Source organism: Vidua chalybeata, chromosome 4 (genome assembly GCF_026979565.1).
Source record: "Vidua chalybeata isolate OUT-0048 chromosome 4, bVidCha1 merged haplotype, whole genome shotgun sequence".
Lineage (NCBI taxonomy): Eukaryota > Metazoa > Chordata > Aves > Passeriformes > Viduidae > Vidua > Vidua chalybeata.
The window spans coordinates 3,518,044-3,532,606 of record NC_071533.1 but is presented as its reverse complement, the minus strand read 5'-3'; the positions used below and the strand labels follow the sequence as shown (position 1 = coordinate 3,532,606).

Here is a 14,563-nt window from a genome sequence, read left to right as displayed (position 1 = left end):
AAAGATTTCTGGGGATTACCTATAGAGGCAATTCAACTGCTTTTAATTAAGCTGTTGTTTAAGCACTGTTACCAACTTCCACTGCTGTTTTTAAATGCTGAAATAAAACAAGCACGTGAATGCCAGTAAACTTTAATGAGGTTTGTTTGTGTATAGGTAGTCTCTCTTTACTGAAGTCCATGCTTGGAATTGTGAAGTCTTCATTAAAATGTTGCTTTGGTTGCCTGATAAAGGGTGGGCTGTTGCAGGTGCTACAGTTAAGTGTTGGCCTTGTAAAAGCAGACGTTGATAGCACATCAGGTTAAAGTGGGGGGCTGTAGTGCAGTGCAAAAGTGTACCATTTGGAAAATTTCAGTCCATGTTTTCGGTCTCATAAATTGCTTTCATCAATTTTGTTAGTCTTATGTTAAAAGGTGGGGGGACATTGTTACGAAATGAATATGTTGCCTTTTTTTTTTCTGTAAATCCAAAGTACAACCCTTTCAGGCTTAATTGCCATGGTTAGTGTTTTGTAACAGCTGCTGAAAACCCTGAATAATCTACTATACACACTATTTGGGTAGAAAGTGGAGTTAGCAAACGTTAGGCCAACAGTGAAGATAGACATCAACTAGCCTAGTTATCTATTTACACTTAAGATCTGAATTTGTTTCCTGAGGTTTTTTTTTCCTAAAAATAGATCAAAAAATTTAAATTAAATATTCTAAAATAATGTGCTCAGATTCTTTCATAAAAGCAGTAAGATAAGATTTGGTTTTAAAGAATGGAAGATAAGTGGTGGTATCAGCTCTGATGTGTTCTAGATCAGTAAATGGCAGTTCTCAGTTACTCAGTTACCAAAATGTGGAAAATTTACTTCCATCCACATAAACTACTTTGCTTCATTTGGGCAAATGACAGTTCTTTCTGAAATGATTGTATAATATAACAGACCTACACCTTGTATTGTTTCCTGAAACATTACTGTCTATTTTAGTTTTGTGGTCTTGCATATAGTTGATAGCATAAATATAATAGAAATAGAATTGGGCATTTTTAGAGAAATGGGTGATACACTTCAGTCTTTGGTTAGAAATGTGATACTTGTGTGTCAAAGTCTTGGAAAGTTGTCTTTTTAAATTGTGGAATCCAACTCCTTTCGTTTTGCTTTCCCTTCCATCTTTTTTTGTGAGAACTGTTGTGATACAAGTGTAATTTAGTTGATGACTCTTGATCTAGTCATTTGCAAGAAGAGCCACTTGTTTTTTTTCTTGTCCCATCCCTTCTCTGAGAGAGCCTTTCCCCCACTTCACCTTTTATGTCCTTTTTTAGCTGTTTTGGGGCATCATGTCTTCTATCTGAGCACTCTGACATGCTGTCTTCTGTTAGACATTTTCTAGCATGTCAGAAAGATATTTTACATAAATTTGTGTTAGGATACAAATTTCTCCCTTTTTCTTCCCACTGTGTTGGTGCAGTAAACATTCCCTGTGAGGAAATACAAGCTCCTGATGTTCACTGGATAGACAAATGCCTCTAAGGTGAAAACCGTGTACCGGGTAAAGGAGAATTAGTTAGCTGGGAAGACTTGAAACTTGGTAATAGAACTGAATTTAGTAAGTGTTTTCATAGCTGTCCTTTTGGCAATGTTAGTTTACTTTGTTAACTGTCGTGACAGACAGACAGCATGTGTTGTTCAGCCAAAGCCAGAAGTGTTACTATTTTTTGCTTGATTTTTTTTAGGTGACAGTTTTAGTGGAGTCCCAAGTAGCTCCCATTGGAAAAGCATTTGTGAAGCGTGTCTTTTCAAGTGTCAGAGGCTTTTGTGGAGTAGACAGTGTATTTTTATTGGAAATTGAAGGGTTGCTTAGGGGAGAGGTTGAGTGGCTCCTTTGCTCTGCTGTTACAGTTTTGCAGTCTTAGTCCCTAAAGCTGGTTGTATTTCCTTTCCCTCAACTTTGGTCTTTCAGCAGAATATCCTAGTACTGGAAAAGTACATAGATGGCTATCTGCTATCTTTCTTGCCTGGTTCCTGCCCTCTGCTAAGTACCTCTTAGTTGTGGTGCAGCATCTAAACTGTTCTCTGTAGGAAAATTTTGTATACTTTTAAGCATTTAGGAGGAAATTTGTCAACTAAGTTTGAATTTCTTTACAAAAGTCCTTTGTATACTGAACCTAATGGCACAGAAGCAGCTATCTGATTGGAGAAGCTTTGCTGACATGCTTTGAATCTTATTGCATGCATTAGAATAATAACATATTAAGTACTGATTTGGTCTTTCTAATTTCAGTAGTGTTGTAGAATTTATACATTTTTTATCAACTGTCTGAATATTGTTCCTGCATTCTGATAATCAGTGACATTTTTTATCAGGTAGATGAGGGAAACTTAGTAATCAAATTCTGTGCAACTGAAGCTTTTATTTAGAAAGAGAAATGTTTAGTCAGAGGGTTTCCTGCTACAAGGAGGGTTGGTCTGTTACAATGCAGGTGGTCAGCCTCTGACTTTGGATATGCCCAAACAGCTGCTTGGGAAGGAAACACTTGGCCGAGCATGGGGAGCATGCAGGGTTTGCAGCTGGGGAAAGGGCTCATGGTGCAGTTTGTGCTGGTTGCCATTGGTTATCCAAGAAACAATGTGAAATAAAGACCCTTTCCTGATTTTCCTGTGCTCTCAGGTAAGCTTCTGTTGTTCACAGCCTGGGGTGAAGCAGTGTTTGGAATGTCAGCTTTAACAGGCATCTACTGTTCCAAAAGATAAAGCCCTCTAAATAGCATCCCAGGCCATAGCTAATAGGCTGTGGTGGGAATCCCATCAGCCAGTCAGCAGGTGAGCAGCAGGCTGGTTCAGGAAGAACTTTGTCACCTGTAGTTTTGCATTTATGCATCTTCCACATTTCATCCACTTGCAGGTTCTGGTTGATATGTTTAATCTGCTGGCTAGTAGGTTGTTCAAGTTTTTAATCCCTGCATTTGAAAAAACCTGCAATATGCTGGAAAGCTTCCCCATGTGAGCCTGCAGGGAATCTGTGTGTATCCAGTGTTTCCTTAAGTCAGAAACAACTCTGGCATTATGTTTTCCTGCTTTTCACTAAACAAACCTTGAGTTCTTTCTGTTTTCAGTAACAGCATACGTGCCTTGAAGTTTTTGTAGAGAATTATTCCCAAATCCTCTTTAGTTCTGTGATACTAGAGATAGGTGACTCTGCTTAGGCTAAAGATAGATCTCCTGGTTGCTGGCTGCCTTGCTGGAGTGGTTCAGCTTAGAGCAGATGGCCATAAATGGAAAGAGCAACTGAAGAGAGACAGCTACCTTGGCCAGAGTGTGGATAATGGGCAACAGGTGTTTCTGCAGTCACCACTTTCCAAAACCTTTACAAGGGTGAGGAATATGGAGTTAGCTGTGCATAGATTTGTAGTTCTACATGGTACACTGGGTTTTTTCGGTGTTGCTGCTGTGTTCAGGGTGCTGTGATCTGCACTGTATCAAACTTAACTGTGCTCTCTTGAAGTTGCATTATTTTTGATTAAATAGTTTTCCTAAGCTTTCAGAACTTGAAAAAATAACTATTTTTACCTTCTTCCCTTAGTTTTTGCATAAAGCACACCCTTAATACTGTTTGTTGTGCTTTGTGGTTTTTTTAAACAACCAACCTGCTAAAAGGAACTCAAAATTATTTTTAATGTCAGACATCAAAACAGGATGTATGTTTTGGAAACTAGTCTTGTATTTACATATATATATGTATATACACAGACATGTATATGTATATATTTATCCAATAGACTGAAAATTTGAAGAAGTGACCTTTAGATTTTAATGGGATAATAGTTGGATATGGTACTACTTCTCTGTTCCGCTGTGGTAATTTGTAATCATCCTCATTGCAATCTGTTTTTTTCTGGTTAATTTGAAGGCAGAAGACAAATCTCAGTCTCTTTCTGTAAGCTCTTGAACTCCTCATGGAAATGAGTAGCTTTCTTGTGAACCAGAAATTTAATCTAGGAAGTGACAGTGTCAGTTCTGCTTGTCTTATGTCTTCCCTAAACATTTCTGTTGACAGGCAGGTATAAAAGGTGTGAAGACATCAGATAATCTTGTGTTTTTCATGTTAAAGATTGAGAAGTGTAGTTGTACAGGGATACATGTGGACTTCTATAAGTAACCTGTTCTCATAATTTTTTTTGTATCCTTCTGCAGTAGAAGCATCAGTTCATGGCAGTAATGTGCACTGCAGAGATAAGACAATTGAAGCTGCAGAGGCCTTGCTTCATATGGAGTCTCCTACCTGCCTGAGAGATGCCAGGAGTCCTGGTATGTCAGCCACAGTCTCTACTCTGGGAGCCATTTCTCCTTCTACTAATCAGTAAAACAAGCAAAGTGGGAAACCTGTTTCTGTGGAGAGCTATATGCTGTTTAAAACATTTGCCTGCATATTTAAAAACTACTGATTTGTTGGAGTTTTACATTATTTCTCCACCCTGCAACAAGTACACTTACAGATTAAATAATTTATCTGAGAGGGGTTGTTGGGAAGAGATAGCTGAGTAATGACATATTTAAAATTAATTTTTCCCCCTAAACATCATGGAATACTTTCTCACAGTGCAGGTGACAGAGCTCTGGCACAGATTGACCAGAGAGGCCATGGAGACTCCATCCTTGGAGATATTAAAATGTACAGGATCCTGGGCAACCAGCTCTAGGTGGCACAGCTTGAGCAAGGAGCTTGTACCAGGTCCCCTTCCAACCCCAGCCATTCTGAGTTCTGTGAATCTGACATTTTAAATTGCTGAAATAAAGAGTTATTTTAAGGGAAAAGTATTTCTATTCATCTTTCTATTTTAGAAAGAATACCCAAAAGCAGTGTGTTGCAAAGTGTTACCAGTCTGAAAAACCAAACCCTAATGTTGATGGTTACTTTAACTGATGTCCCTTCTGAAGTTACCTAATATATGTTGGATGAAATAATGGTCAAACTGAAATGCAAAAGCTACAAAATAGGAAGTAGAGATCAGAGTAATGATCAAAGATGAAGGTCTGATTTGTTTAAATTAAAGTTGAGTTTAGTTCTGAAGAATATTGATGGCGGTACTTGTTTTTGCCTATAGCTACTGACAAGCGTGCATGTTTTAGGGAGTTGGATTGATTTTCAAGGTGACAGGCTTTTGGAGCAGAACCTTACATATTGTTGCATATGCTTTCTTTATAATAATTTTATGTAAGATACATTAAAATAATCACGTAGAAACTTAATCAGATATTCTTTTTTTCTTCTCTTGTAGTGGAAGTTTTTGTCCCTCCTTGTGTCTCCACCCCAGAATTTATCCATGCAGCCATGAGACCTGATGTGATCACAGAAACTGTGGTGGAAGTATCAACAGAGGAATCTGAACAAATGGATGTATCTCCTGTTCCAACTTCCCCTGATATCCATGAACCAATGAAAAAGAAAAAGGGTACATATGGCTTTTCATAGGAGCAATCTCAAATTTTTACTTCTGTTGTCCACTGCCGTGGATGGTGCAGTTGATACAGGGGAGGATGGATTGGATGGTCTGATCTCTTTGCTCATACAAACAGATTGATGGGAGACTGAAATGTGAGTTCTTAGAAATATGGATCTGCATCAAGAAAAAAGAGGGAGCAAGAGAATGGGCTTTGACAAGCCATTCTGTGTTGTGTATTTTAGCATAAAGTGGAGGAAGGATAGAGTATTCAGAGGACTTCTGTGGTAGGTAGCCACTGCTGTCTGAAATGTGGGTGTATTTGGTGAGAGGGTAGACTTGGGGTGCATGCAATGAAGCAACAGGGTAAATACTAACTTAAAAAATATAAATCAGTTTACAAAATAATTATAAGATCTTATTTGTGAAATTTTTGTCTTTCCTATCTAATTGGCATGTCTTGGAGGAGAAACAATTCAGAAGAGTGTTTGATTTCTAAGCGTTTTGCTATCACATGAGAGGTTGGCACCTGGTAAGGTTGCTCTCTCTGGTCTAGGAGTTTTGTTAGAGGCATCAATACAGTTTAGGAACATTGATTGAATAGAGCTTCCAGATACGCTGAGATGGAATATTTACTTGTAATTTAGAGGGAAACAAATGCATTGTAGTGATAAAATGATACAAATCCAAGATCTGTGAGTCTTAGAATTAATAAAAATGCACATTAACTTGTCTGCAATTGAGTTAAACCTGCCTATTAAGTAAGCAACCAAATGATAATTACACTGGATGTGCAGTAGTAATCTAAGAATTAGATTATTATTAGTTTATCCATACCTGTAGCAAGGAAACAGCAGGGGAGGAAATATACAAACTGCTTTTTTCAGCAAAGACAAACTATTAAATTTTACTCTGCATATGATTAATACTTCTTTTTCCCCATGTATTATGTGCAGCTGGCCGTAAACCCAAGACCCAGCAATCAGCTTTATCTGATGGGTCTCCAGATCTAGGTATAAAGAAGAAACCTAGAGAAGGCAAAGGTATATTTTTCCATTCATTGAGTCTTTAAAAATAAGCAGTGTATCTGCATAGTATTTATCACAGGAGATGTCCATATCTTTAAAAGTGTGATTGATGAGATTGTAATGACTTTATTGAAGTTTTATTCAATGTCTTTAAATTTGTTTGTACAAGATCTAGCACAGGGATGTATGCTCTAGGAGTCTCCTCTAGTACCCTCCACAGTTAACAGGCTTTCTCATTTTTTATTTGCTTTACTTTGTTGTTATTGACTTGTGATGTCTTTTGTGTTGTGTATCAACTTAGTGCTACACACATAATTTATTAAGCTACTGCTGTAAGACTTGCTTTCAAGTAGAGGCAGCATTTGAGCATTTAGAAAGGTTGCAAATATGATTTCTTAGTTAATTGACATACTTCAGTGGGAATATATTCCTTGTCTAATAGGTTCAGTTTAGTTTAAGGAGAAAAACAAATGATGTGTTGATGTGTTTCTATATTGATTGAGTGGAGAATTAGTGCGGAAGAGTTCTGGTTTCCTAATGTTTCTCCTGATAAATAGAGGTTCATTTCTTGGACTCCAAGCCCCTTCTATTCATTCAGCAAGAAGACAGACTGGGACATTTGCTCACAGGTTACCTTTGGGGTGGTGTGCAGTGTATCAGCTCTTCCCTGGCTACAGGTGAAAAACCTGGATCTCGCCTCCACTTGGTGCACTGAAAGTTGTTCTATAGCTGGGATGTTGCTGTAGCTGGGAGTAACAAAGGTTGGTGACTTGGAGGAGCAGCATGCTGGCTGAAAGTGTGCACTGGTCACCTCCACTATTATTTTGACATTTGTTTGAAAGCAAGGTCTCTGCTGTTTACGTAATTCCTTATCTGGCTACAGCTCCTGAGTCATCATGTTTGTCAATAGGGCAAGGAAGAATGGGACTGACTTCATGGAGATGTTTGCTCATGGAAACCAGTGCAAACATTAATTCCCTGCAGTGCCCACAGTTGCTTTAGATTTGGTGTAGCAATGGACTTCAGTGGAGATGACAGATTTTTTATCTGCTGTATTTAAAACTACATCTTGTTTAATAATTTCCTTTTTCTGTAGTCTTCTTGAATCCTTACCTTTCTTTCTATTTCAGATTTTAGTATTACAGCTTTCTCTTACCTGAACAGTACTTTCCAGTTGTCCCAGGTCCTTGTTTCCTGGACAGATAATTTGAAAAAGAAGGGCTGAATTTCTTTCTGTTCTCCTTTTTATGAATTCAGCTCTATAGCTTCTTGTTTTATAAAGTGGGAGACGGTATTGCTCTGTGGTTTTCAGGAGATTTTTTAGCTTTCTTTTAAATTAATTTTATTTCTATGGCCCTTTCTAATGACCTACATATGTCTCTTGTTCTCATGAAGTATCTCGTTCCATAGTTTATACTACAACTGGAATAAATTAGTTTTTTTTCTTATGTCCTGCAAAATATTTTGTTGACTGGATTTAACTTTTGTTACTTATTTTAAAAAATCACTTGCAGAGGCAGACTATTCTACAGTTTAGTACTATCAGAGTTAGGTCATGGAGAAGGAGAGATGATTGTACACGTTTGGAAAGGGGATCCATTGTTGGCATTCCTTCCTTTGTGCATTCTGGGCACTTTCTGGTGCAAAGTGAGGCAGCTGTAAATCTGATTTAATTGGGTCCTACAGTTTATTTCTTTTCTTGAAGTTCCTGTTTGCTTTCTACTCATGAAGCCCACTTATATTTTTGCAAAAACTCTGTTGCAGACCTACAGCATTTGGTGGTCGACCTAGACATTCTCTTTCTAAGGAGTAAAACCCCAGGGATGAATTCCCTAAAACTGAGGATGATTTAAAGATTCCTGAGTTCTCTTATTGACTCTTTCCTCATATAAGTCTTATTCAAATGTCTCTGAAATCTAGTTGAATTTTGGTAGCTCTTGAGTAGGTACTTGCTGCTGTTTGGAGCACATTGTACAGTACAATTTTTCTCTATGAGGTGCTTTTCAATGGAACCTGTGATCTTTTTTACCCTTTGAGGTTTTCAAAGATAGCTGACTTCTCAAAATCTGCAACAGTGGTCTCTAATATGCCTTAATTTATTTTAATTATCTTTGCATGGCATAACAAGTGCTATGCTAGGCCATTAAATCTCAAGAATTAATGACCTTTTTTCACACATGTGCAAAAATATAATTTGGTCCATGTCCTTGGAGGTAGAGAATTGTTATTAATGTTCTGAGGTTATTCTTTTTGTGGCTCTGTCTTAGTTCACCCATCTCAGAAACTTGAGGAGTCTTTTCCAACTGTAAAATTGGAATGTGATCTGTCTGCTTTTTTCCTTGGGTTCTCTTCCCCTCTTCCAAGATGCACATGGTCTGGTCAGAGTGCAGACAGACCCTGTGTGACATTCTGTGGTGTCCTGATAGTCGCTGTCACAAACCCCTTCCTGGGGCTTCTCCAGTGAAGATGGTGCCCCTCTGGAATACCTGACAAGTGCATTAAATTCTTTAGCCTGATTTCATTTTATATCCCTCTAATTACAGAAAGGTACATGGGATTTCTGCCCTGTGAGTACTTGCTTTTAAGTAGTTGGACTGGGTTTGCACCTAGAAGGATGTTGGTCAGGGTTAGAACATGGGGCTGCCACCAGTTAGTGTAAGAGCCCCAGATCCCGGACAAATTTAACCGCAGTTGAGATTGTTTGTTGCTGCAGGTTGTATGCCTTTTAAAAATTACTTATTTATATCCTCCTGTTCTGCAGTGTCAAAAAATATACTGGCATTTTCATGCCCTGTTTAATCAAATATGAGAAGAAAATTCTAGTGCTCGTCCTGCTGAATAGATGAGTACTGACTTGGAACACCCTCCCATACTTCTTCTTTTCAAGAACTGAGAATGGGTGTTGGATTGAACAGGCAGGCTCCTGTGCTGTATAGCAGATCACTTGGATTAGCTCCTTTCAGAATGTAAATATTTATGGAAACTTCATTAAACTTAACAGAGCGAACGAATATGTGCAGGTTACATCCTCTCTGTAACATTGCTTGTAACACAGGTCATATGGAGAAGTTTCTGTTGTCTTTAAAAATGGTTTTCTAACACAAAAATGCTTTCTGATGATAGGAAATACAACGTACTTATGGGAATTCCTGTTGGCCCTTCTTCAGGACAAAAATACATGTCCTCGATATATTAAATGGACTCAGAGAGAGAAAGGAATCTTTAAACTTGTGGATTCAAAAGCTGTCTCCAAACTCTGGGGAAAACACAAAAACAAACCTGACATGAACTATGAGACGATGGGAAGAGCTCTGAGGTAAAAACTCTTAGATCCTTAAGTTATCTACTACAATTTAAAATCTGATTCTTATTTTTGCCTGTAGAAATGTAAAGGTTCTGAAATATTAAAAACTTTGCCCGTTTGCAGATTTAGCCTCCAGTCTTGCAGTCCTTGTAACTTTTTATGATACCAGTAATTTTGCAATTTTAATTCCTGAAGTATGTATTTGAAATGTAAGGTTTTTTTCAGATAGATCCTTCAGATAATTTGCCAGTGTGTTCTAACAGCTTCTTTCCATACCTTCTTACATTGTAGATTTTACTGTGATTACTTCAGGTTTTCTTGTTACCACAGAATGAGGTTTTCTAAAATCTATGACTCTGTTGCTTACTAGTAAATTGTACTTTCCTTGCAGATACTACTATCAAAGAGGAATTCTGGCAAAAGTTGAGGGACAGAGGCTTGTGTATCAGTTCAAGGAGATGCCAAAAAATATAGTTGTCATAGATGATGACAAAAGTGAGTCGTGCAATGAAGATTTGTCAATGCCTACAGATGAAAAGTCCCTGGAAAGAGTGTCTTTATCTGCAGAAAACCTTTTAAAAGCAGCAACCTCTGCACGTGGAGGAAAAAATTCCTCTCAGCTAAGCTGTACCAGAACAGAAAAAGCAGTCACCAGAGTTGTGAATATTGCCTCACCAGCTCATGACACATCCTCATCTCATCCTTCTACTACCACTGCTACTGTCCCAGCAACAACAGCTCCCAGGTTGGTGTTAATGGGGCTGTTAAATTTCCAAAATCCTATCGCTAGATGTGCAAAAGGTTTGGGGTTGGGTCTTTTGCTTGCTGGTTTGGCTTTTTCATTTTTTTGTTATGGTTTGGTTTGGGTTTTTTGAAGAACCACTTAAAAACCTTTCTCTCTTAGAACTGTCTGTCTTTGTTGTCGTCTGTAATGGTGCCCTGTGTTTTGGCCTAAACACACACGTTTATTTTGCAGGACTGTTCGTGTGGCGATGCAAGTGCCCGTTGTCATGACCTCTCTGGGACAGAAAATCTCGACTGTGGCAGTGCAGTCAGTAAACGCCGGGTCACCGTTAATAACCAACACAAGTCCAACCACAGCAACGACTCCAAAGGTAGTAATCCAGACAATCCCTACTGTGATGCCAACCTCTGCTGAAAATGGAGACAAAATCACAATGCAGCCTACCAAAATCATCACGATCCCTGCCACGCAACTCACGCAGTGTCAGCTGCAAACAAAAACGGGCCTGTCTGGGTCAGGAAGTATCAACATCGTGGGAGCCCCATTGGCTGTTAGAGCACTAACCCCAGTGTCCATAGCTCACGGGACACCAGTAATGAGACTGTCGGTTCCTGCTCAGCAGGCCTCTGGCCAGACTCCTCCCAGGGTGATTAGTGCAGTTCTCAAAGGTCCAGAAGTTAAATCAGACACAGCCGCTTTGAAACAGGAATGTGAAGTGAAAACACTGCAGCTGGTAAAAGAGGAGAAGCCAGCGGATGGAGGCAAGACTGTAACCCACGTAGTGGTAGTTAGTACACCCTCAGCTATTGCCCTTCCTGTAACAGTGAAAACAGAAGGAATCATCACGTGTGAAAAATGAAGAAAAGGTTTCTTCCAGCATGGACTTCTAACTGTTACGGTTTTGAATATACTGACATAATTGGGGGAGGGATGTAAATGCCACCACCAAGTCATAAAGGAGAGTCTTGGAATGTTAATAAACATGCATATGTTGAAAACTTACTGGAAAAAAAATTATTTTCCCATGTTTCAGTGGGAATTAAACCACAGTGATACGCTGATAAAAACTGCCTCTTCCAGTTGGGAAACAGCTGAACCTATGGAGAAGGAAGGAGAGAGGGACTGAAAAGGGACCAAACAATTTCACTACGCTACCGGTTACCAAGTTACACTAAGACCTGAAACACTAAGAGAGAGCTGTGTGAGACGTTTGCCTTGGTTTTTAGTTTTCAGGGGGAGAGGAAAGTCTCATTGTTACACAAATGGCAAATCTGATGCATTTTATGTGCATACCAGCGATTACTACTGTGTGCCCACAGTACTCAACTGGTGCTATGTGAAAAACTATGCTACTAGGTATTGTAGGAAGTGAAATAAAGGAAATTAAAGAGCTTCTAAAAGAAGACAGAGGCCTAGAGGGATTTTTGTATCATACAGCTTAAGCAGATTCAAATTGAAAGCCTTAGACTGATTTTCAGTTATCTTTCTTGAAATAAGCTAATGGCTTGTTTGTGTAAAGCTTTTTTATTAAAACAAATTTTTTAAAAACCTGTACCTAGCACAGTATTGTTATAGAATAACATGTAACATATTTTGTATGGTAGTTAAAAGTCTGTCTAAATTTCTTAATCGTGGACAAAGTCGCAGCAGGTTTTCTGCCTTCTGCTGTACCATGCCTGTTTCTCTCACCTAGCCTTGACATCTGTGCATACATTTCAGTTTCAGCTCTACTCTCACTTCAAAGGTCACACCCAGCATGAGCTTTTGTCAGGTAGTTCTAAACCTGTAAATTTTTTTAGTTGAAGTTAAGAGGGAAGTACCAGTGTTCAGAACGAACTATAATAGTTTGTATATTCAACATTTGAAGTATATTCTATTTTGTTGTACTCTTGTTTCAAAGTGTATTCAAGTAGGTTTTAATGAAATACAGAAAGAAAATTTAATGGTGTTTGGTGTGCTGTTTATTTTTTCCTTCTTCCTTTCTGCTAACCTGTTAACCTTCTTTTCCTATTTGAAATCTTCCAGGCATTCATCCCAATACAGACGATACAGTGTGAAATTTTGGGACTCCTCCCTGCTTCGAAGGGTTGACCAGCTCTCTCACTCATTTGTTTAAATACCTGTGAAGCTTGCTGTAGCTGGTGAGGTAACTTCTGGCAGGGGTCTAGTTCTTAGACATTTTCAGCATGGTGAGCGTGCACATGAGCTCTGTGAACTACCTAGCTGCTCCTCCAGCTACACCAGATATTGGCTCCATATTTCCAGTCCGTGTGCATGGCTTGAAATGTAGCTTAGCCTGATTTCAGGGGCACCACACTGGCACATCAGGCTGTGGCTAGTCAGGTGCCCAATGGACCCCCAGTTCCTAGTGCTGTGCCCTGAAAAGTCTTCAGGGCAGGAACTTGGGTAATCTTGAAGTTTAATTAAAGTCTAAATTATCATCTAACTTAATGCCCGGAGGAGCAGTTTTAACAGCTGTCTGGAACTGAGGTCTTCTGTAATGCTGAAAGACACCAGAATTAAATAGTTTACATGCTGAGAACCAGGTTACTTGTAGAGTCCTAGCAGCAAGGCCCATTCTTCCTTTCAACTGGTAAGAAGAGTGGAAATAGCCAGCCAAGCCAGCACTGGGGGGACTATGAAAAGCTTCTGGAAAAACTGTTCTTTTTCATCCTCTTGAGCAGGGAAGTGGAGATTAAGAACAAAATGAAGCTGAAGCAGATAAAAAAGATTGCTTGTGTAAGGCAGCAATCCAAAGAATCAGAAGTTCTTATACGTGAACTGTGTTTCTGGCATGGGGTACAGGACTAAGACCCCTCACACAAGGAAATGGAGAGAGAAGGCGACTTTTTTTCTAAGAAAGAGGTAGGAAAAGGAGGTAGGGGAAGCTGGGCAATCACTCGATTAATTTGGCAGTCTGAGAGGCACTAACATTCTGTGTAAAAGGAAATGGAGCAGTGTAAAGAGAGGCAGGTGGTACAAATCCGAGCCAAAAGCCAAGAAGAGAGAAGCAAGTGTTTTTAAACCTGCTGTTGTAAGTCTAGTCTGTAAGAAACCCTATTCTAAGTGGCTGTTACTTGATTGTATCTGAAAGGAATGCTGTATCTCAGAGCATGAAATATCTATGTCGAGTATTTGTAATTAAGACCTTTCCAACACCTAATTTAGATACACTGGAAGTCAAATGGGGACAAACTTATCTTCCTGGAAATAGATAAGGATCTCCAGCTGATGACCTCCTTGTAATGCCAAGACTTCATTATGTAATGGCAAAAACTAGAGGAATGAATGCAGCCAGCTCCACTGCTGGTGGGATAGTCAGCTCTGAGACACTGCCAGTGCTGCGTCTTGCCACGGAACCGGCGATGGTCCTTTGGCTCTCTCCCCTGGCCACCAGTGAGTGGCACATGATACTGGCTGCCAGAGGATACTCTCACCTGAAGTTCATGAAGTGCTGTGAGAATCTCAGTCTGTGTGAGGATGCGCTGATGTAACTGAAATGGAAAGAGGACTTAACCTGATTCTGTAAATAAGTATGTTTTTACTGGTGGTATTGGAGGATGTGACCTCAGGATGAGGGAGCTTTGGTCAGGTTTGTAACATCTGAAACAGATGAAAGGAACACTAGAATATATAAAAGGTTAGTATCTAGCTATACTCCCAGGCTTTTGAAATCCCATTGGAAAACCTTTTGTTTTGTACATGTGTGAAAGCGGGATTCCCTTTTACATCTGAATCTGGTGGTTCATGTAGAAGGGTCCAGGCTTAACTCATCCTTGGCAAGCAGTAACTCGTAGATGTGTGGGTAGAATGAAACTTGTGTGAAGTGAGTATGCTTTGTACAGAAGGCATTGAGACATACACAGACTTGGTACCACTGATTTTGCAGATAAAAAATATTTTTATTTTTCAAACCCACTGTTTTAACTTACAGAATGAAAAGGGTGATGCTGTGTAATCCACAGGGGGAAAAAACATCTCAGCTGTGAGTTGCAACTCAGGATAAATGTCTGAGTATCAAAAATAAGAAAAGTCGAAAGGGGAATTCCAGAGACAACT

General features: G+C 39.2%; 1 protein-coding gene across 6 annotated transcripts in view; it reads left to right on the top strand.

Moving 5' to 3' along the window:
* The window catches only part of ELF2 (E74 like ETS transcription factor 2), a 31,872-nt gene extending 19,425 nt beyond the window's left edge, over positions 1-12,447 (top strand). For all 6 annotated transcript variants that reach the window (XM_053939976.1, XM_053939974.1, XM_053939972.1 and 3 more), the window contains 6 exons: positions 4,181-4,294; positions 5,266-5,439; positions 6,384-6,470; positions 9,579-9,771; positions 10,151-10,504; positions 10,736-12,447. In XM_053939976.1, the coding sequence (XP_053795951.1) occupies positions 4,255-4,294; positions 5,266-5,439; positions 6,384-6,470; positions 9,579-9,771; positions 10,151-10,504; positions 10,736-11,363 (1,476 nt within the window). In that variant the 5' untranslated portion in view covers positions 4,181-4,254 and the 3' untranslated portion in view covers positions 11,364-12,447. The remainder of the gene's footprint in view (positions 1-4,180; positions 4,295-5,265; positions 5,440-6,383; positions 6,471-9,578; positions 9,772-10,150; positions 10,505-10,735) is intronic.
* Positions 12,448-14,563: the final 2,116 nt, after the last annotated feature.